Source organism: Lissotriton helveticus, chromosome 6, assembly GCF_964261635.1.
Source record: "Lissotriton helveticus chromosome 6, aLisHel1.1, whole genome shotgun sequence".
NCBI classification, from domain to species: domain Eukaryota; kingdom Metazoa; phylum Chordata; class Amphibia; order Caudata; family Salamandridae; genus Lissotriton; species Lissotriton helveticus.
Window position 1 is genome coordinate 2,042,907,987 of NC_136067.1, and position 23,611 is coordinate 2,042,931,597.

The 23,611-nt window shown below is 42.2% G+C and overlaps 1 protein-coding gene across 1 annotated transcript in view; it reads right to left on the reverse strand.

The window, feature by feature from the left end:
• LOC144762010 (cGMP-dependent protein kinase 2-like) overlaps positions 1-23,611 on the reverse strand; it is a 243,369-nt gene that overhangs the window by 109,709 nt on the left and 110,049 nt on the right. The window contains exons 6-9 of the mRNA XM_078647174.1: positions 18,904-19,009; positions 17,154-17,217; positions 16,090-16,167; positions 9,712-9,800 (exon numbers count right to left, since the gene is read on the reverse strand). Coding sequence (XP_078503300.1) covers positions 9,712-9,800; positions 16,090-16,167; positions 17,154-17,217; positions 18,904-19,009 — 337 coding nt within the window. The remainder of the gene's footprint in view (positions 1-9,711; positions 9,801-16,089; positions 16,168-17,153; positions 17,218-18,903; positions 19,010-23,611) is intronic.

The following is a 23,611-nucleotide window of genomic DNA, read 5'->3' on the forward strand; positions in this document are numbered from 1 at the left end:
GGCTACTGCACAATATTATGAGAATAGGGATAAAGATGAGAAGGATAAAGCAGAGAAGAAAACTAAAGATCTAAAGACGAAGGTTCTTTTGCAGCAAGCTTATCCGCCTCGTCAGAATCAGCCTCAGTTTCAGCAACTTCCACAGTTTCAGAGATTGTTACAGAAGCCTGAGCCTTATGCTCTGCGATTCTTTCCTGGTCCTAATCAGTGTGCTTATTGCAGAGAGGAAGGTCATTTCAAGAATAGTTGCCCGGCTTTGATACAACGTGCGAATGGCGTATCTGGTCAGAGAGGTCGTGGTGGTTTCCAGCAAGCTCCTAGGGGTAGGGGACGTGGTGTGTTACCCCAGAATGAGTGTTCCTCTTCCCTTCAGAATTCTGCAAACTATTTTGACAGACAGAATGTTCCGAGTGGTCAGTCTGCACAGTACTATGTTGATGATTATTATGTCGAGAGTGAGAGTGATGGTTATAATGATAGTTAGGACAGCCATGGGCAAAGAGAGGGAGTAGTGTCAGTTCCAGTAGACCAATGTGGACCTTATGTTGAAGTGATTACATCAGGTGTTGCAGAACCTTTTCTTTTAGATACTGGTGCGACGAAGAGTTCTATTATGCACTCTAAACTTCCTGGCGCACCTTTGTCTGGCTTGACCAATGTTTCTGTAGGATTTTCAGGTGCCCCAGTTCGTAATCCGGTTTCTAGTCCTTTGTCCCTTTCTATTGGTCCTTGTGAATTGGAAGCTCCCCTTATTCTAACGACTGGTTGTGGTGAGAATCTGTTGGGTTTGGACTTGCTGAAAAGACTGCATGCGACATTACATTGCTCTCCTGCGGGAGTACATCTTACCTTGGGTAAGAAAGTGATTTCTCCGATGTATTTGTCTAAAGATTGTCTTCCACTGGAATTGCGTTCTCTTCCTGATACACTTTGGGCTACAGGTCCCAATGATGTTGGTCTTTTGCAGATTCCACCCTATGTTGTTACCCTTAAGTCGAATGCTAGGCTACCTCGGATTCCCCAATATAAAATATCGAGCGATGGCGAGAGAGCTCTTTTGGCGATCATTTAGTTGAGAAGGGTGTAATTGAGGAAACGAGAGGTAATGTGTGTAACAGTCCTGTTCTGCCTGTCCTTAAGCGTACTGATGCTTCTCAGCCACCTGTGTACCGGTTTGTGATCGATCTTCGAGAAGTGAATAAGATTGTGGTGCCACAGTTTCCTGTTGTCCCTGATATCACTGCTTTGTTGAGTCTAATTCCTGCTTCGGCAGCCTGGTTTTCTCTTATCGACTTGAAGAATGCTTTCTTCAGTATTCCAATTGCCGAGGAAAGTAGAGATATTTTCAGCTTCTCATTAGGAGGTCGAAGCTTCCGGTTTAAGAGAGCTCCCCAAGGTTATTGTGAAAGTTCCTCCATCAATAGTCAGGCGTTGAAAACTCAGCTTGATGATTTTGTGTTGCCTTCTGGTGCTACTCTTATTCAGTACGTTGATGATCTGTTGATTACTGCTGATGACGAAGAGATTTGTAAAGAGGCTACTCTTTCTTTGTTACGACATTTGTCTGACCTTCATCATAAAGTGTCACCTTCCAAGTTACAGTATTGCCGACAAGAAGTAACCTACTTAGGTCATCTCTTGTCGACGGAGGGAAGAAGGTTGACCCCAGAACGAATTCAAGCGATTGCGCAAATGACTGTACCATCCACACAGAGAGAAGTGCGTGCCTTTTTAGGTATCACCTCGTATTGTAGGCAATGGATCCCCAACTTTTCCTTGCTAGCGAAACCTCTGTTGGCATTGACTCTTAAAGATTCTCCGTATCCTCTCCCTTGGTCTGATGATTGACAGAAATGTTTTTCTGAATTACGTGATGCATTGTGTTCTGCTCCGGTGTTGGGTACCCCGGACTACAGTAAACCTTTCACGTTGTATGTTCACGAGAGAGAAGGTTGTGCATTGTCAGTATTGACTCAACAGTTTGGAGACAAGCAACGCCCATATGCGTATTTTTCAGCGACGTTAGATCCGGTAGCTAAAGCGTTGCCGAGTTGTCTGAGAGCTACAGCGGCAGCGGCTGTTTCTATCCGACAGTCTGCTGGTTTGGTATTAGATAATACGTTGATTGTGATGGTCCCACATGCAGTGGATACTTTATTGAACAGGACCAAGACTCAGCACCTTACTAGTGCACGTCTGTCAGGATATGAGTTGACACTTTTGGCTAGCCATGTGCACATCAAAAGAAGATGTAATGTGTTGAATCCAGCTACGTTGTTGCCGATTTCTGTAGAGACAGATGCTCAAGAACAGCATGACTGCTTCCTTCGGACAGAGGAAGAAACGAAGGCTAGAGTTGATCTGAAGGATACTCCTCTTGAGAATGTTGATGGTACTTTATGGGTAGATGGTTCCTGTGTCAAGCTTCCGAATGGTGAGACGACTGCAGCATATGCTGTCACAACTTTGCATACAGTTGTTGAAACAGCACGCATAGCACAGAATTCAGCTCAAGCAGCAGAGCTAATAGCACTGACTAGAGTGGTGCACAGTCAAAATATCGACTACAAAATATCGACTGGACACAATATTGAGTTTTAAATATCGAATGGACAAAATATCGACAGGACAGAATATAGACATCAAAAATATCGTTATTAAGGTAAGTAATGTAATATCGATTGTTAAAAATATAGACATTTAAAATATCGTAGTATATAATATAGTTTAATACAATTATCGATTTTTTGATAATATTGATTTTTTTATAGTGATATTTATGTTATTATGTGTGTTAAAAGTGTGTATTTATGTTATAAATAATTTTAATTAATGAAATTTAATTTTTTTAATTTTTGCGTAATTTAATTCTGTAGCGGGTTGTGGGTTTATAGGGGAATAGGGTGGGAAGTAATTTAATTATAATTAATTAAATATGTACATTTATTTATTGTTATTCATTTTTAATTATTTGTCAATTAATTTATATTTGGTAATTAATTAACTTTTAATTGGCAATTAATTTTAATTAATTGATTAATTGCTAATTATGTTAATTTTACTAATTTATTTTCTGTAGCGGGTTGTGGGTTTAAAGGGGAATTGGGTGGCAAGTAATTTATTTATAAATAATTAAATATGCTAACATATTTATTAGTATTGTTTTAAAATCAATTGTTAATTAAGTTTTTTATAGGTAAATAATTAAATTAGAATTGCTAATTAATTTTATTTAATTGATTAATTGCTAATTATGTTAATGTAATAACAAAAATTCTGTAGTGGGTTGTGGGTTTATAGGGGAATAGGATGGGAAGTAATTTATTTATAATTAATTAAATAAAACAACTTTTTTTAATTGTATTTAATTAGAATTTATTGTAAATTAATTTTTAAATGTGAAATTATTAATTGTTAATTTCGAATTCATTTGTATTAATAGTTAAATAATTCTAATAATTCATTTTAATTTGTAATTTTAATTGATTAATTATTATATTATATTAAATTCGTAATTATTTTTAAGTAATTTTTGATAGATATTAATTTATATTTATTGAAATAATATATGAAGTATTTAATTTCCCTACTGTTGCACCTACTGGAGTGGGAATAGTAATTTTTACCCCTACGCTATCCAACGCTTTCCCTTCTGTTGCACCCACTGGAGTGGGAATAGTAATTTTTACCTCTATGCTATCCAACGCTTTCCCTACTGTTGCACTCTTTGGAGTGGGAATAGTAATTTTAACCCCTACGCTATCCAACGCTTTCCCTACTGTTGCACCCACTGGAGTGGGAATAGTAATTTTTAACTCTACGCTATCCAACGCTTTCCCTACTGTTGCACTCTTTGGAGTGGGAATAGTAATTTAAACCCCTACGCTATCCAATGCTTTCCCTACTGTTGTACTCTTTGGAGTGGGAATAGTAATTTTTACCCCTACGCTATCCAATGCTTTCCCTACTGTTGCACTCTTCGGAGTGGGAATAGTAATTTTTACCCCTACTCTATCCAACGCTTTCCCTAATGTTGCACCCACTGGAGTGGGAATAGTATTTTTTACCCCTACGCTATCCAACACTTTCCCTACTGTTGCACCCACTGGAGTGGGAATAGTAATTTTAACCCCTACGCTATCCAACGCTTTCCCTACTGTTGCACTATTTGGAGTGGGAATAGTAATTTTTACCTCTACGCTATCCTACGTTTTCTCTACTGTTGCACTCTTTGGAGTGGGAATAGTAATTTAAACCCCTAAGCTATCCAACGCTTTCCCTACTGTTGCACTCTTTGGAGTGGGAATAGTAAATTTTACCCCTACGCTATCCAACGCTTTCCCTACTGTTGCACCCACTGGAGTGGGAATAGTATTTTTTACCCCTACGCTATCCAACACTTTCTCTACTGTTGTACCCACTGGAGTGGGAATAGTATTTTTTACCCCTACGCTATCCAACACTTTCCTTACTGTTGCCCCCACTGGAGTGGGAATAGTAATTTTTACCCCTACGCTATCCAACACGTTCCCTACTGTTGCACTCACTGGAGTGGGAATAGTAATTTTAACCCCTACGCTATCCAATGCTTTCCCTACTGTTGCACCCACTGGAGTGGGAATAGTAATTTTTACCCCTACGCTATCCAACGCTTTCCTCACTGTTGCACCCACTGGAGTGGGAATAGTAATTTTTACCCCTACACTATCCAACACTTTCCCTACAGTTGCACTCTGTGGATTGGGAATAGTATTTTTTACACTTATGCTATCGTACGGTAATAATATTGGATATTATTTAATTATATTATGTTAATATATATATATATATGTTTGAACAAATATGATTGTAAAAAATTTTTTTTATAACTTTCATTAATTATTTAATTATTATAAGTTAATTTAAGTATTTTTAAGTATATTTTAGTAATTAATTTTTAATTTTAATTAAATTTAACACTGTTTTTAATAAAGTCGATATTTTTAAAAACAATATTTTTGTAAATGATATTTTGTACTCGATCTTTTTGTACTTACCTGTTTGTAGATACAAACTCGATATTTTGTCTGTAGATATTTTTTCCTCGATATTTTTGCTAGTCGATATTCTGTCAGTCGATATTATTTCAGTGATCCGACTAGAGCGTGTGTGTTGTCAGAGGGAAAACGAGTGAATGTCTATACCGATAGCCAGTATGCGTTTGGTGTTGCCCAGAGTTTTGGACGTTTGTGGAGAGAAAGAGGATTCCTTACTTCCCATGGGACGAAAATTCAGCATTGGCAGTTAGTGAATGAACTTTTGGAATCACTTACTCTCCCAAAGCAGATTGCAATTGTGAAGTGTAGTGCGCATAAGAAAGTTGTGGACGATGTAGGTAGAGGGAATGCGTTTGCGGATGAAGTTGCGAAGGAAACGGCGAAAGACATGATGAGCCGTATGTATGTTGCAGGCCCTGCAAGATGGGTTATGGCTGGTGGAATGTGTGAAGACACAATAGAAAGTGTGAAGTCAATTCAGGCCGAAGCTACGGAAAAGGAAGTGAGTACGTGGAGAGAAAGTACGGGTATGTTGGATTCGACAGGTTGTTGGGTTGAGTTGTCGGAGCACCAGAGATGGTTGTTGCCAGATGCGTATGTGCTCCCAGTGGTTACAATGGCTCATGGAATGGGTCACATTAGCTCGAAAGGGATATGCAAGTTTTTGGCTCCAGTATGGCAGAATGCTGGAATTCCCAAATGTGCTGAGAACGTGGTGAAGCATTGCATGATTTGTTTGAAGTACAATTCTGGCAAGGGAACTCCAACTCCGGCTGGTCATTTTGCTCCTCCGACGTATCCGTTTGAAGTGATACAGTTAGATTACATTCACATGGAGAGATGCAACAATTTGAAGAATGTCCTTGTGGTTGTTTGCGCCTCTTCCAAATGGATAGAGGCTTACCCCCTAAAGGATAATACTGCCTTTACTACAGCCAAGGTTTTGCTCAAAGAATATTTCCCTAGATTTGATTTGCCGAGAATTGTATGGTCGGACAATGGGAGTGAATTTGTGGGTCAGATTATGAAGAAAGTGTGTGCTGGTTTGGGTGTTAATTTACAACAAGGGGTGGTGATGGACAGAGTCTCTGAATTAAGCAGAATACTCTCACCCAGTCAAGAGATCAGGGCTAGATCCAACACCGTTTGGGTGTTAGGCAGAAATTTCACGCTGCGACTCACCCCCAGTCAGCTGGACTTGTTGAGTGCTATAATGGCACGTTAAAACTGAAACTAGCTAAGATTCAAGCGAGCACTGGTCTTACATGGCCGGATGCCTTGCCGTTGGCTCTTTTGTCAACAAGGACGACAGTGCATTCTCGTGTGGGACTTAGCCCATACGAAATAGTGTTTGGTCGTCCAGCGAATGTTTGGGGTGTGCCTCGTCCTAAGAAGTACAGCGAAATTGAGTACCCTATGTTGGTGGATTACTTACATGACTTAACTGCTAAATTACGTGTTCTCCACCAACAGGTCTATGACAGTTTGCCGACAGCTACTGCAGATCCAGGCCATGCGATTCAACCTGGAGAGTACGTGCTAACTAAGAACTTTTAGCGAGCCAAAAATTTGGAACCGAGATGGACTGGACCCTATTTAGTTCTGCTGGTAACTCGGACTGCTGTTAGAGTAGCTGGTAAAAAGAATTGGGTGCATGCCACCCACTGCAAACGAGTTCCTTTGCCCTTACCGTATGATAAGTGGGTGAGGGATGGAATAGCTGACTCAGAGTGTGAAAGGATTCCTAGATTTGTACCTTTTAGTGATGCACATTTGACATGGACTCAGTCAGAACGCGAGGATGATGACATTCTGCAAGCTGCTGTGCCTTCCCATTTGAGAATCAAGACAACGGATCCAGAGGTCCTTTTCGAGGAACAAACTGTGCCTGGCAAAGAACGTTATAATCTGAGATCAAAAAAGACATTTGAAATGGACAAATAAAATAGAATTTTTTTTAGTAGTGAAATACACCTTGTCAGATCAAGAGACTTTTTTTTTACTTTTTACTTTTTCGAGTCACCATCCGGACTCAGCTGCAGGGTCGTGGTACAGCCTTAAGGGGTGAGCCGCGTATTGACACAAGGTCTGTGGTTCAGGATCGTTAGTGCGATCTTGGCGCACACTTAAGTGAAGAAGGTAATAGCCGTGAGCAGCACGTTAGAGGATGGAGTCTTTTGAGTCCGACAAGGGTGTTAAGAGAGTTAATTTTAGAGCAAAAATGTGTACATTGATCCGTAACAAATGTTTTTTAATAATGTGTTTTCTAATGCTTTTGAATATTACGATAGCTTGTGTGGGTTGGATTTTCTATGTCACACAACAGACGCTTGCATCTACCTCCCAACCTACTCTTTCTTTTTCTACTGTTTCCCCACATGAGTTTCATACGTTGCCTGAACATGAACAGACAGGAAGCTCAGAATTTGTGAACAATTCGTTTATACAGATGTTGCATCAGCATCAGCTAGTTGTAAATACCATGAATTGTTGGGTGTGTGGTCTTATGCCACATACGACTGATAAGGAAATGCCATATTTGGTTTTGCCTTTTTCAACTAATGGGTTAGTATGGGCACTCCAATCAATGTTTATCTATGCTAATGAAGCATCTCCTGTACGTTCTGTCAAAGATAATGTGAGTAATAATGCTTTAATATGGGGAATAGTCGATATGATTAGAGATATCGATGCGTATAATGCTATCCCTAAAGATGAGGTACGAGCATATGTTGGTTGGAACAAGACGAGATATAGCTTTAGTCTGACAGAAAAAGAGAGACAGAAAAGGTCTCCTCCTATTTGGATTATACCCCACCGAGGTCATTTTTGTCTGCAAGGTAATGGTCAGAATCCGAGAGCTCAGCTTGGTAAGAGTGTGTGTGTTCACACCTATGTCTATACGTCCCAGAAATCTCCACTGTTCGTGCCCGCTAAAGGCACGTATTTTGTTTGTTATGACAGAGCATATACATGGTTGCCTTCTGATTTTTCAGGTACATGTTATGTGGCATTTTTGGTTCCCCCTACGTATACAGCTGCTTTTGATTACCATAAGACAAGATATGGTAGAGGTGTTAAAGATGCGGAAAATACTGTCGCACAAGAAGTTGGAGACTTCTTTAAGGGTTTCCTGCCCTTTTGGGGTCCTATGGCCAATAGTAGGAATATTCGTCAGCTTACGAGAGTGATCGAGGCCACTATCAATGAGACTGCAGGTGCTCTAAGCAATATTACAGCTGAGCTTCAAGCGGATCGCCTTATGACATTACAGAACCGCTTTGTTTTAGATATTATACTTGCAGATAGAGGTGGAGTATGTAAATTGATCGGGTCTATGTGCTGTGTTTTCATACCAGATAACGCCCCAACAGTGTACCAAGCCATCTTGAGGTTGCATAAGTCCGCTGAGTCTATACATGTAGACGAAGGGAACTGGTCATTAATAGAATGGTTTTGGGAACTGCTGTCCAAATGGGGATGGAAGATTCTGATGTTTCTTGGTATGGCTTTAGCAATCGTTTTCTCGTGTTGCTTATGCATCCAGTGTGGTCCCGCCATTTGTAGTCTTTGTGATACGATCTGTGTGAGAAGACCAGTCCAGAGAGAAGTGAAGGATAATAAGATGATGTTACAGCAACACCTTAATGACCTGATGAGAATAGATATAGACCTGGATTCAGATTGACGTGAGTTTAGGTTATTGCCTACGTAATGGCAAAAGGAGGGTCTGAGGTTCCGTGATTTCGAACCATACTCCATTTTGTTTGAGTCGTTCGTGACGCCATTTTTGTGTTGCCCTCACGTAGGCCGTGGAGGTAACCGAACGAACAAAGTTGCATGGGCCTCATTGTTCATGTATGCATTAACAGGCCCTTTTCTGACTTGTGAGTAAATTGCAGAGAAACTGACCTCTTCACCTGAAACTGACCTCGCAAAACCAATTTCTCTTAAGTTTGATTCTTGTCTAAAATTGCCAATCAATGTTCAGGATATCGTTAACTTTTAGTTTCCTTGCACATATCTTATCCTAATCAGCATCTGAATTGTTTCTTTCCTTACGACTTTTCATTACATGGGTAGTGCTTTCAATTATGGGTTTGTCCGGCTTGTGGAAATTGAATTTGGGACAGTCCTAATAATTAACTTTTGGGTTGGGTTACTGTAAATTGTTTTTTTGTTAATGTGATACTCAGTTAGAAAATGTGTCCTATTGGTCAGAATTTTGCGCAGTGGGTGTACATTTATAATGAGAATATGGTGTATAAAAAAGGATGTCTTGCTCTATGAAAATTGAGCAGTTTCCTGAGTTGTACACCCTGTTGTATTGCTTGGTTTACTGTTACTAGTTGCAGCTAATAAATTTGATCTCTGACGCCACCTAGAAGTATTCTGTGTCTCTGTTTGCCAAGACAGGAGAACCCGAAGACTTTGGGCGTGTCCCTGGCGCCGCTGGGTTCTAAGAAAACCCGGTTCTTCAAAAGCCTTACATCTCTGCCCTTATGTCCAGCTGGGTGTTTGTTTTGTTTCTCCAGCATCACCTCTAATATCCTGCAGATAGATGAACAACCATCTGCCTGCTCTACCATAAGTTATTTCTTCCTTGCATCTGCACCTTACTTTTACCATGTGGCCAGACATATCCTAGTGTCAGATCCAAACACTCTTCTCTTACCGGAGTGGAGAGAGCTCTCCGAAGTACTCCCCAGTCCGCATGATCCCAATGAGATCCTCCTTCCCGCTCATCCTCTGTGTGACCTGAACCTGCGGGGAAACCAAGCTTGTATAAGAAAAATCCAGTCCACATGCACAAGATCGAAGACTTGTTAGGTGGCAAGAAGGCATCGTCATGGTATGGCCCATCAGAAGAGCAACAATACAACAAAAACGTGATATACTAAACCCTTTTACGTCTACGAGGTCTTTATCGATATTAGTCAATAGAAGAGAATCAAAAACTCAAAAGATCAATCAATCAATCAATGAGGGGGTTTTAAGCACGCTACTCACCTGTGAGGGTCTCAAGGCGCTGAGGGGTCAGCTCCGGTCAGTCGAAGAGCCGGTCAGTTGAAGAGCCAAGTCTTGAAGGTCTTCCTGAAGATGTGCGGGGTGGGGGCATATTTGATGTCTATCGGGAGCTTTCTCCAGGTCTTGGCCGCGATGTAGGAGAAAGAGCTTCCACCCATTCTTGCTCTGCGGATGCGTGTGATTTTGGCGAGGTTGGCGGATTGTAGGTTCCTCTTGGGTACGTGGAAGGAGATTCTGTTGTTGAGATATTGGGGTCCAGTGTTGTTTAGGGATTTGTAGGCATGGGTGAGAATCTTGAAGGTTACTCTCTTTCCAACGGGGAGCCACTGGAGGCTGTGCAGGTGTTGGGAGATGTGTTTTTGTTGATTGATGTTGAGGACGAGTCTGGCTGCGGTGTTCTGTGTGGTCTGGAGTTTGTGGAGCAGAGACTTGTTGATCCCGGTGTAGAGGGCGTTTCCGTAGTCCAGTCTGCTGGTCATGAGAGCGTGGATGATGGTCTTTCTTGATTTGGGGGGGATCCATTAGAAGATCTTATGGAAGATGCGGAGGGTGTTGAAGTCGTTGGTGGCGACAGCGTTGACCTGTCGTGTCATGGAGAGGGAGGAGTTGGGTATGATGCCGATGTTTGGGGTGTGGTCTGTGGGGGTGACGGGGCTGCCGAGGGCGGAGGCACACCAGGTGCTGTCTCATGCAGAGGTGGAGGGTCCGAGGCCGAGGACCTCTGCCTTCTCTGAGTTCAGCTACAGGCAGCTGCTGCTCATCCAGGATGCTACATCCTTCATTCTTTCCTGAAAGTTGAGCCTGGTGGTGAGGGGGTCCTTGGTGAGGGAGAGCATGAGCTGGGTGTCCTCGGTGTAGGATACTGTGCTGAGTCCGTGCTGTCTGACAATGGCAGCGAGAGGGGGCCATGTAGATGTTGAAGAGCATAGGGCTGAGCGACGATCCTTAGCGTACTCCGCAGTTGATCTCTGTGGGTTCAGAGAGGAAGGGTGAGAGTCTGATTCTTTGGGTTCTACCGGTGAGGAAGGAGTGCAGACAGTCGAGGACGGTTCCCTGTATGCCGGCTTTGTGGAGTCTGGTGGTGAGTGTGTCGTGGGAGAAGGTGTCAAAAGCTGCAGACAGGTCAAGAAGGATCAGGGCTGTGGTGTATCCTTGGTCAAGGAGGGTGCCGATATCGTCTGTGGCGGCGAGTAGAACAGTCTCAGTGCTGTGATTGCTGCGGAATACGGATTGGGAGGGGTCGAGGATGAAGTTGTCCTTGATGAATTTCATTAGTTGGACATTGGCGACTTTGGCCACGAAGGGAAGGAAGGAGATGGAGATGGGTCGGTAGTTCTTGAGGTCCTTTTGATCTGCTGAGAGCTTCCTGAGTAGTGGTATGACTTCCACGCATTTCTAGTCGTCGGGAAAGATGCCGATCTCGAAAGTGGCGTTGATAGTGTGTCATAGTTCCGGTGCGATGGCGGCGGCTCTGTGGAAGATGTGCGGCGGGCAGGGGTCCGTGGGGGCTCCTGAGTGGATGACTTTCATGGTCAATGTGGTGTCTGCGGTGGTGACTGGGGTCCAGGAGGAGATGGTGGGCTGGCAGGCGTTGCTGGCGGTGGGAGTGTTGTCGGTGTCCGGTGTCTGTTTGTTGATAAAGCAACTGAGTAATGGAGTTGGGCTTTCTAGTTATATGAGGATACAATCTTGAGTGCCTGTTAGAAAATATCATTGTAGGGCTGGAGGTAGATATATTGTAGGACTAGAGGCAGCTATAAACATATTAAAGAAAGAGTTTTGCTTCAGGTCAGGCAGACCTGAGTAAAACCATCCTTGGAGAGAAGATCTTTGGGCAATTAGCACATTTCTTCAATTCCACCTTTTCAATGATTATTGGTACCAATATCATGTGTTACAAAACTTGTTCATAGTTTAAACATTCTTTCTGAGCATATGTGTAGATATATTGAAATGTAAGCAAAACTAAAATATAAGGTTACAAAAAGTCAGCGATCATGGAAACAATATTACACATTCTAAGATCAGTTCCAAATTGTGTCAGGTTGATGGTGCTAAGCGTGCAGTGACCTGCTGCTCACACGTCACAAAGGCAGGTAATGAAACCTATAGAAGAAGGAGGTGAGAACTGTTGTAAAGGTAGCAGGTAGCATATTTTTGTTGTTAAGGCAATAACATTAACAAGTTAGGACATTTACTATGGAAAAAAGGTTGCATTTCTTGTGGCACAAGTCAGAATCCAAAAACATGTTATGTTATGTTATGTTAAAATACTTTTATAGCGCACTTACACCCAACAGTTTCATGGCGCTGTGAGCACAGGGTAGACAAACAATCAGCAGTGTAGATAATTTAAGAAAGAAAGTGATTGTCCATGGGCTTGGCGAAACAGTAGAGTTTTCAGAAGGGATCTTAAGTGAGGGTAAGAAGAAGTGAGTCTCAGCTCCAAGGGTAGTGCATTCCAACGGGAAGGGGCAAGAAAAGAAAATCTAAGACCACCATGTTTTTTGCGGTTGAAAGTAGGAATTGTAAGTAGGGCCAAGTGTGAAGAGCGAAGATTACGCGAAGGAAGATAGCGGTGAAGAAGAGAAGAAATAAAAGCTGGGCCAAGGCCAGCCAGGGCTTTAAAGATAATGCAGCCAAGTTTAAATTTGCTGCGTTTAGCCACTGGAAGCCAATGAAGGGCTTTAAGCAAGGGGCGAACATGAAGGTGTCTGGGCTGATGGAAGATTAGTCTCGCGGCCTGATTCTGTACCAGCTGTAAGCGATTTAGCTGGTACGCAGTGATGCCAACATAGAGTGAGTTGTACAAAAGGGGGTGGTGATGGTTGCCACTGGATTCAAGCAAGCCGGGCCGAAGACGGCTGTAATGCCAGAAACCAGTCCTCGGAAGCTTGTTTCCGGTCCAGGGAAGGTATGGCTTGGTAGTTCGGGCTGGACTGTTCCCATGAGGCACAGGGTCAGACTGATTTGCATATAGCCATGTCTGAACTGGGGTGGCAGAGTGGGCTAAAGAACGGTGATGGATCAAACCCAGATCTGTTGACTGGGTGTGAGTGTTTGATTGGTTCAGATGCTCCGTCCATCACCACCCCTTTTGTACAACATAGAGTGAGTTGGCATAATCAATCCTAGAAACTACAAGAGCCATCAGAGCCAGGGTCAAGGCCTCCATGGTTAGAAATCGGGAGATCTTACGGATTTTCCGAAGATGGAAGAAACAAGAAGATACCACGGCACTAATCTGGGGCTTCATGGAAAGGTCCTTGCTAATAATGACTCCTAAGCTTTTTGCTGAGTTGACAGGATGGGGAGGGGGGGAGCCAAAGCCGGAAAGCCAGAAATTAGAATTCCAGGGGTTGGAGGCACCTCCGACCAAGACCAGCTCGGTCTTGTCGTGGTTAAGCTTTAAGTGATTGTCCTCCATCCAGTTACTAATAAGACACAGGGTAGACTGAAAATTATAAATTGATTGGTCGGAGGAGTCAATGTCAAAGACTAGCTGGATGTCATCAGCGTAGTTAAATGCAATGACATTGCTACCCCCGTAAAGACATAATACTCAGTTGAGTGAGAAGTAGGCAGCCAAAACGTGTTTCGTCCCAAATGGCTTTCTCAAGGCTGTAAACACAATAGAAGAAAAAAACAGAAAGAATGCCAAGTTTGCTTTGTAATGTTCTCAACATAATATTTAAATATAATGTCCATTGTTGTTCTATCTGACTTTGATGGTGTACCAAGAAAAAGACAGCTAGTGTCAGCAAACTTACCATATTGAGAAAAGATGTGTGAACCAAGAGAGGTACGCTGACAGGAAGTATGTAAAACATAAGAAAAGACAGAGAAAATCACCTGCTAGCATAAACGGAGAGTTAAGGGGATCAAAATGTGTGAGCATGGACTAAAGAAAACAGGAGAAAGAAAGCGGAATGTATTGAGTGATAGGGAAGAGTCAAAACAGTGAACAATTTACATTTGTATGTGTTCACAGTAAAAAGTCTGTAGTAGAAAGTTAGATCAAACAACAAGAACTTGGAATTATATTTGTGGGTTCAGAGACTGGTTATATGACAGTAATGGTGGAATGTGAGAGGTGTTAAAAGTATTTGGGGGAAGTTACTTTCGCCAGGGTAGAGATGTGCTGAGTGAAACATAAGATGTTGTAACTGTTTGAGTAAAGACAAGAGCATCAGTAGAAGAGGAGCGCTGGATTCTAACTCACACCACAGTAAATACAGTGCTATTATGGTGTTACAATAAATATCTGGAACTATTGTTTTGTGTCATTACCTTACTACTGAGAGTATGCAACCAGCTACATGTATAAGGCAATATTGCATACACTTTTTTTATGTTGATTATTTTATTTTAAGACTAACAATTTTGAGATGATCTGGATAATAGTGGAAGTAAATGATTTTTCGAAATATTTACAATATTGTTTTTATGAAGACTGTGTTGATTAACTCTTTGTACTTTACCGCTAATCTCCTGATTGTGATATAGCAAATTGTTAGTTTGCTTTGTTTTATGAGTTAATGGGAGAGGTGTGGCGCCGCGGCCAGGGCGACTGACGCTGGAATCTGGGGACCACGGTTCGATCCCCGGCTCCGGCGGCAGGTTAGCCCAGCACCATGTGACTCTGGGCAATAGCTTGCTTAATCTTCCCGACGGCCCCCCCAGCGCCTAGAGACCCTAACGGGTGGTTGTGCGCTATACAAATGTGGATTATTATTATTTTATTTTATTGTTCAGGAATTGTCTTTTTGCATTTTTGCAAAATGTTTTAGATTTGTTATAGGTTCTGTAACATTAGCTATTTCCAGCCATTGCTACGAATGTAGCTTATATTCTTTGCTCAGATAGCAAGTTTTGATTATCCTGTTTACAAACAAGGATATTGAACATTTATAATCTTCAAAAGGATAGGAATGTTTTCGATACTTCTGGGTGTCTCAATTTAATAAAAATATCAATACCGCAGCTTGGTAGTGATATTGAAAACATCTTAGTGTAAAACCAGTGTTCTGGAATTAAAATACAAACTGAGGCATTAAGTCCATTGACATCTTCAAAATTGATGTAAAGAATTCCTTACGAAAAAAGGGTTTCCCGAAATGCATAGGTTTGTACCTCAGAAACAAACATCCCCTGTCAACCTCTTGTACAGTTTCTAAGTCTGACGTCTCATTGGGTTTAGCATATTTTCAAGAAAATGGTAATTGTTATCATTCCTTTTGATTCAAGCAATATTTTTATTTGGGCACCAGCACTAGAGTCTAGAATGTAAACAAGACATTTAAAATAGTACTCTTTGATGAATGGCTAGTCATATCTGAAGAGCACAGAATGCAACACACATTTTCTTAGTTTGAATAAAGGTTAAATACATTATTTCTGTTTTTGATAAGTCTGAGGAGTTGTGTTTTGCATCATTTGGTTGTGTAGCCTGAATCGACACAGGTGTAAATGCAATCGATATGTTTTGCTTCACGCACGCACCATCATACTTTCCACATAAGTGCTCTGTGTCTGAGCACCAACACCCCCAAAATGTCTCACCAGCACCGCCACGCCTTTCACACTAGAACCCTATTTGCCCTTTCCGTAAGCAGACTAGTTCCTTCACACCACAACCTCTTGTCTTCACACCATCAACAACATAGCTTTTACCCAGGACCAGGTTTCCTTCGGGCCAAAGCCATCATGGCCTTCACACAGGAGCCATATGTCTTCCACTTTATGACTTTCTTCTTCTCCATGTCAGCCACACCAGTAGTTGATTCCCTCCACAAATACAACTCAAGCCCTTCATATCCCAAGCCTTATTCCCATTATTTAGGGCACCACCATCTCCTTCACACTGACAACCACACCCTGTCCTTCACATCAGCACCCCATGTACTTCACACCGAGAGCCAACATTCTTCTAATAGGTCCTTCACATGTGCAGCCACATATAGCCACATCATGGTCCATGTCCTTCACATAAGCCTCTAATGTCCCTGGCAGATGTAACACCCACCTCTCCTCTCAGGATGATGTAAAAGTCTGTCCCCTTGCCATTGTCGCTTGCTATGAGGTCACCTGGAAGGAACTTGCACTGTATTGGATAGAAAAACAAACACTTCTATCATTAAAGAACAAAGGAAAAACACAATGTTGGTGTGCTCATGGTAAATAGCTATTATTTACAATATGTCGTTATAGGTGATAGGTTATTCTGGGAATATAAATAGATTCCCTGTGACTCTCCAATTAGCCCCTGGACTCTACACTTCCAAGGAGTCACCTCTCTAGTCCTTTAACCCAGCAGAAGTGATCCCAGTGCTTTTCTGACCACTTCATGCCTGGACCAAACCAGCAAAAACCTGAGTTAAATGTTTGCACGGGCCTGTGTTTTTTAAAGTTAAGTTGATAGGGATACCATTATCTCTCTTTCAAAGCACTGCTACTTTGGAAAAGCTTTGCTCCAAAACCCATATGGTTATGATGAAACTACACTGCTATACTAGTAGGTGTCTAATAGTTGTTATTTGCAATGCTAGAAAATTAGTAATATTCTGATAACAAGAGGTATGGTAAAGACGCTGTTTGGTGATATATTGAGGTTTTTTTGTTATATTGTAGTGATTTGTGGTGTGGTATTTAGTATTTGTAAGGCGCACTGCAACCAACCAGTGGCCTCTTGACACAGTGTACTGCATTCTTGGTACAACAATGATAACCAGCTTAGGCGTAAACAGGAGGATGTTTAACAGGCCCAGAACATAATAATAATAATAATAATAATAATCCACATTTGTAAAACGCACAATCACCCGTAAGGGTCTCTAGGCGCTGGGGGCCGTCGGGAAGATTAAGCGAGCTATTGCCCAGAGTCACATGGTGCTGGGCTAACCTGCCGCCGGAGCCGGGGATCGAATCCTGATCCCCAGATTCCAGCGTCAGTCGCCCTGGCCGCGGCGCCACACCTCTCCCCAGGGCTAAAAGTAGACTACTGACCAACGTGACAGTAAGCGAGAGAGAGAGGTGGACCAGCACTGAACTGATCACTACAAGGATATCCTCTCCCCAGCCGGACCATACCTCCTCCATAGAGTCGATGATTCTTGAAAGCTGTGTGTCTGACATCTGCTTGAGAGTCTGCGTTCTGGAAAGCAAAGAAAAGGTTAAAAAAAATCTAGAAAACTAGTTTTACACCAAAGCAAGAGTCTTCTTAATTCTTCTAAAAGAGGATTGTCCACCCATGTATATCCGAGTCTCTTCCAAATGAAATTCATACTTTTCATGGTTACCAGTTCTACTACCATGTAATGCCAAAAACCCTAAAATCTTCATATTTTACTTAAGCATCATCTTCATGAGTTCCTCGTTGTAATATTGACTTTAGTAGATCGAGTAAGGGGTGGAAGGGTACAGGACTGCTCAGACGTGAATGTACAAAGTAGAGGATATCATATAATACACACTGTGTACTAGTGGGACCATTATGATGTCGGGCAGATCGCCACTGGCCGACCGGCGGTGGTGATCCGCCCGACATCTTTCCCCGCCTGCCCGCTATTTACCCCCTGCCCTATTAAAATGACGGGGGCACAGCGGCGGATGGAAAGACCGTCCGCTGCTTTTCCGCAGGCAGGCAATCATTACGATTGCCTGCCGTGCGGTACCTGGCCATAATATTGTGGCGGTGCCTAGCAGGCCCCGCCCGCCATATTATGATGTGTGCGGATTTGGGCTTTTCCATGGTACCCCCCTTCATTGGCATGCACAGGGTGCATGCCAATGAAAAAGGTATTTTGCATTGCAGCGGGTGCTGCTTACAGCACCGCCTGCCGCAATGTAAAATTTGCGGGATGCCACCGCCAGGGTGGCGGTCTCATCCTAATGGGCTTAGCGGGACCGCCGCATCTTTGGCGGTCGGTCCCGTTTACCGTTACTGTGTCCACCCACCATCGTAATGGTGCCCTAGGTTGGGTGGTCGAGAGGTATACTCTAGATGAGAAATGTACAGGCCTCCTGGGAGTGGCCTAATATGCTTATATCTCCTGTTGAACTGTGTCGTTTTGACTCTGAACAACTGCTCAGTAAATAGAGTTTACAACAATATATATATACATATACCACAATATATATATTTATATTGACTTTAGTAATCTTTTGTCTTTGGTCTAAAGCATTTGCATTTTCCTGTGCCAGTAATTCCAATTTGCAGTATGTAGGCTTCTTTAGGTGTCACCTCTAAGATCTCCCCATATTCAAGATTCAACAGCAAAGTTCACACATCCACATCTTACAAACCTGAGGCGACATTACCTGCTCTGACATCCTCTGCGTTATTCATCTATAGTGCTTAGACTGTGTCCATTAGAATAGACATCAAGACAATTCATGTAAGAAAGATGTGACTCTCAAGTAGAGTCGCATCGATCTGAACAATGATCCCCGCACCAGAAGATACTGATTGGTTGTCACATATATGACCTTCCCTATGGAAATGCTCCTCACTCCATCAACGTACAAGCAAATGAATGTATACCATTATTAAGGAAAAGGATATCAACACATCTCTTAGAATAAGCTTAGAGGGCCTGATTTAGAGTTCGGTGGACAAGTTGCTCTACCTCAAACATGACAGGTATCCTATCCGCATTAGTACAAGTACTGTAGGATATGAAGCACTTGTAATAAGACGGAGACATTCAGTTTGATACAGACCTGGTGGCAATGGTTACTGAGACATTCAGTTCAATATAGACCTGTGGTGCGGTACTGTCGGCCAGAGTGTTTTGCATTGAATAACTCTCCCTCTTTCATAGATTCACAACAAACTCACTCTTTCAGGAGCCTCAGGGTATCCTGCCGCTTCTGCCTGGAGTTGTTGGCCAAGATGGTCCGGAAGGTTTGGCGGTGGATCTCCCAGAGCTTCACGTGACCTATTGCTGACCAAGAGAGAGGACAAAGGTAATCTATGCATCTGGAGTGCATGGCTTTAACAGAGCACCGGGTAATGGAATCGAATTGCAAGAAGCATTGCACTGGGAATTACCAGCTTTGCTGGAGCTTTGCATATCTAAGGTGTATAGGAGTACAACTTTTGAATCACTGGAACAATAGACGATAAAGTGAAATTCAATGTTTTTAAAATTAAATGTATGCACATGATAATACATTTAATATGAGCTTCCATGCAATATGTGGACAATATCAATTCCACTGTAGGGTGTATTGTGATCATTAATGACATGCAATATGAAGTGATGGACTAGCCTGGAGGAAAAGCACCCTGCATCTAAATATATATATAGATATACTACTGGTATTGCCCAAGATCCTCAGGTTACTTAACCTCAGGTTACTTAAACGGAGTATTGCACATGAAGTTTCTTATCCTGACTATACAACGCCTTGAGAAAGCACCTAGAAAAGTTGTGAGTCCATGCGAAACATTTGTCACCAGATCATTTCAACAAATAAAAAATGGATACAACTACCTTCTTAGAAGATTTTTTCTTGAAATCCAATTGTTGGATATATTAAAATAAGAGGGCTGTGTCTCGAAATGCAATGAACCCCTTTTAAAATTGTTTTCATCAAACAAGCTCTCTTAAGTGTCATAACCTGGCATGACATGGCATAGAAAGGCATTTCAATATGACATGACAAATTGCAGCAGAAGAATTTTTAGTAAAGTTTGCTGAGTCAGATAAATGTAATTAATGTTCTACTTTGTATAGAAGTACAAAGTTCCCTGAATATGCCGAATGCAGCTAAGTTTGGTGCATCACATTTCTGGGATGTGTTTGCTGGCCTCACTCCTCTCCATTCTAAGAACCTGGAAGTGTCTCACAATCTGTGGGTGGACTTCAGGATGTGAGAAAGGGGATCTGGGACCAGGAAAAGGTGGAGAAGTGGAACCCAGCCAAAGCAAGGTAAGCCGCAGTCATACCCACCCCGGCACAGCAGCAGCAAAGGTCCCGCTGCCACACACAACCCACTGTTTTACGCTTTTATAATAGTTTGTCAACTTCACAATTAGCTCATCTGTCAAACCTTTAAAAAAAATCTGCAGATAGTTTGAGCCATCAGCCATCAATCTTTCATACTATACAATGCAACCTAATCCTTTATTGGGCCCAATCACTAAGATTATTCAATGAGTAGCGATATCTTAGTCCGGTCTTAGGTGTGAATAACATCTTAAATTCTGAGCGTGACTGACACAGCTCTTCCTGTGAGTTGCTACATCACAGTCCATGCTTAGGTCAAACTAACGAGTGTATTATTCAAGGAAAAAACTTGGTGAATCTGTCCAAGAATCAGACCTAGAAGTACTAGGAATTGTGGAAGTAATTGAAAAAAGCAACCTGAGAATTGCAGCATTGAAGTGCGATCGATTTTGCTCATTTGATCTCTCAACATTTATGATGGAAATGCCTCCGTTGAAAACACCCATTCATGTGGCGAAGAGTGTAAAGTGGTGGAGATCCGTACACTGATGGGGTGTTGGTGTTTCCTGTGCCGTGATCTGCAACTGGAAGGACTGATCTTTCAACCAGACCCCTCCTTTCACTTTCCTGCTGTTTTGTTTCCCCCTTCTGTTTTACAAAACACAGTGACACTGGCTCTTGTTCTCATTTCCTCTCCACCCATATACCTCATTTTTAGGTCTCGCCTGGCCTTAGTATTGCACATGCGCTGCTCTCGCCATGCGAGGGCATCTTGGAATCAATAAGGATTCCGAAGCTTTCAGAGGCGGACTTGTAGCCCCGCCCATCTTTTTAATTCGCTGGCGTCATCCTCCATGCTAAATGCTAAATGCTGGCTCACGATGGAAAAGGAGGCTTATTAGTCCCTCCTTGTTACCGCCCTGTCCACTTTTGGCCCCGCCCACCGGGATTGGATCTCTCACTTGCGGCTTTACACGTCTCCTTCATTAGCTGGGACGCACTCTTTCTTTGTCATTACATTTTGAAAATTACCAGTATGATTGTTCATAATCGCACCACTACACCCATTTTTTTTAAAAACCCAGACTCCCCTACATAAAGAACAAAATGCCATACTGCAGGAAATAAATCAACTGATTACACGCCCAGAAGGAGGTTCAGCTGTGAATTCATATAAAGTCCAGAGTGAAACATACAGTATAATTTAATCAGCATGGCCATTAGCTTGCATGACAATCCAGTAGATATTGGATGTTTCTCTAACAGAGGTTCGGAGTTGGAGGCTGTGAGAAGAGGGTTCTGTACCATGAGCAATAAAGCATGCAATAAATTGCAAGGATGCACATTAATTAGTAAGCAGACTATTTGCACGTTTGTGGTTATAGCTGATCTCTACTTTTGCCATTCATCCACATGTGGCCATTGGTGTTAATGTACGGTTTAATATACAGTACTACCATAGTCTCTGTAAAAATACCACTCCACTACACAAAATTACACTCCATAGCATACAATCCAACTGCACATAATTCAATACACTCAATACCACATAATTACTATCCACATAATTCCACTCCACACCGTACCACACAATTGCACTATATAAATCCACCCCATGCCACACAATTTCACTTCTAACTAATACAATCCAAGCCACATAATTCCACTGCACACCATACACATACACTCCATAACATGGGTAAAACACATTTACAATTCCAATAGCTCTAAATTAAACAAAGGCGAGACTTATTGCATTTCCAATGCTTGTTAGATCTGGCTTGACAGTACTGGTACTGATCTCGAAAGACCAATTAACATGGAACAAACACAGAATGCACTTTGCCTTGTCCTCGTCAACCATTGGCTGATTTGAGGAGTCAGCCCACTTCAGCTATTGCTTCACAGACTGTCAATCATATCTTGGACTAGACCATCGAAGGCGGCATCTCACAACTCCTGCTACTGGCTGTTATATGGATCATTCGGCCTCCTAGGAAGTGATTCCATTGCAATGCATGAGGGACTATTTTACATATGAAAAGTACACTCACTCATCACACATTTGTCATCTTATACATGCATCGCATACAAAATACAGTGAACATGTTTGTTATTTATTCACTCCACACACAATACTTCACTATACAGCCAAACAAATGAATTGCTAGGTATGCCAAATCGTTTTTTCTAATAGTTTTAGAGAAAGAACCCTTTGGCGTCCCTAGCAACCACATTCAGCCCCCAGACCACTGATAGGATTCAGGGGAACAGCAGCTCTCCTGCTTCTGCAGCTGGGCGGCTACTGAAATATAAATTCAGTGTGCCCGGTGGCTTTGGCACAGTCAACAGGTCTGGTTTATTACTGAAAATGCAAGCCAGACCTATTAGCTTTGCCAATGCTTCTTTTGCTATTTGCTTGTTCTTTAATGATAATATTCCCTCAGTGGCTATCTTTCCATTCCACTTTTTTTTGCTTTAATGCAATTACACCATGAGCTTTCCCACTTTGTCATAATTTATCATGAAAAGCCCTCATGTATGTTGTTTATGCTGAATTGTACATTTTGATCTAATATTTGAAGCAAACATATTTTTTGCTTGCTATGTTGTATTTTCCTTCATTTTGAAAACATTCAGTAAAATTAATATTTTAAAATCAATGGTTGTGTTTTGAACGTGTTTGCATTCAATATTTTTGTTGGCTCAGCTGGGGGCCTTGGAGGGAGCACCCGTGGTCAGGCAGTGTAGCTGGGGTCGTGTGTTGACTGATGCTGATATAAGGACTGCAGTTGTTGCTAATGGTCACAACAGTGCTTAATTTGTAAAACAATAAATGTCAGGGCCCTCATCAGGTGGTCACTTCAGCTTGCATCAGCCATTTCCTCTACGAGCGCTGCCAATGACAGTAGCAGCACAACTTCTCACCATCAAATTCGTCCAAGTGTGACAGTACGGACTATTCCATGCCCCGAGAGCTATACGAATGGCTTTGGCAGCAAAAATTAGTGATTTCAATGTTCATTTAATTAATAAAAATGTTCTGTTGTGCTAGGCTCTAAAGTGGATAAACAGCGCCACCATGTGGCAGGCTCCTATAAATGCAGGTGTTGACAAATAGGTGCTGGTGCCGAGCACCAGAAACCACCCGCTCAAATTAAGCACTGGATAGTAATGCCTTAAAGTTAGCCTCGCTCCCTTGCATAGGGCATTTGCCCCATGTACTCATGTCGCGTGCTGGGACATGGAAGAGTTCACCTGCTTCCTCGAACCACCCTGCTGCTGGATGAAATCAGGAGAAGTGTTGGAATGATGCAGCTGTACCAGTGTCTCACACCCTTTGATTATGAACCCACGTGGATTAGTAATACCCACGCTTATTTACCTACAGTTTTTCTTAGACAAGAAATTCAAAGTGGGCCTCTAGGGTCTCCAGCCTTTTCTGGAATAAGAGCAACTTATGGTCAGTGGAAATCACTCCGAGCTACTAACATCGTTAACGTTGTAGTAGTGACCATAACAGACAAGGTGACGTTTGTGGCCAACCATTGTTAGATTACCAGCAGAAATCACCTCAGCACATCAGGCAGGGTT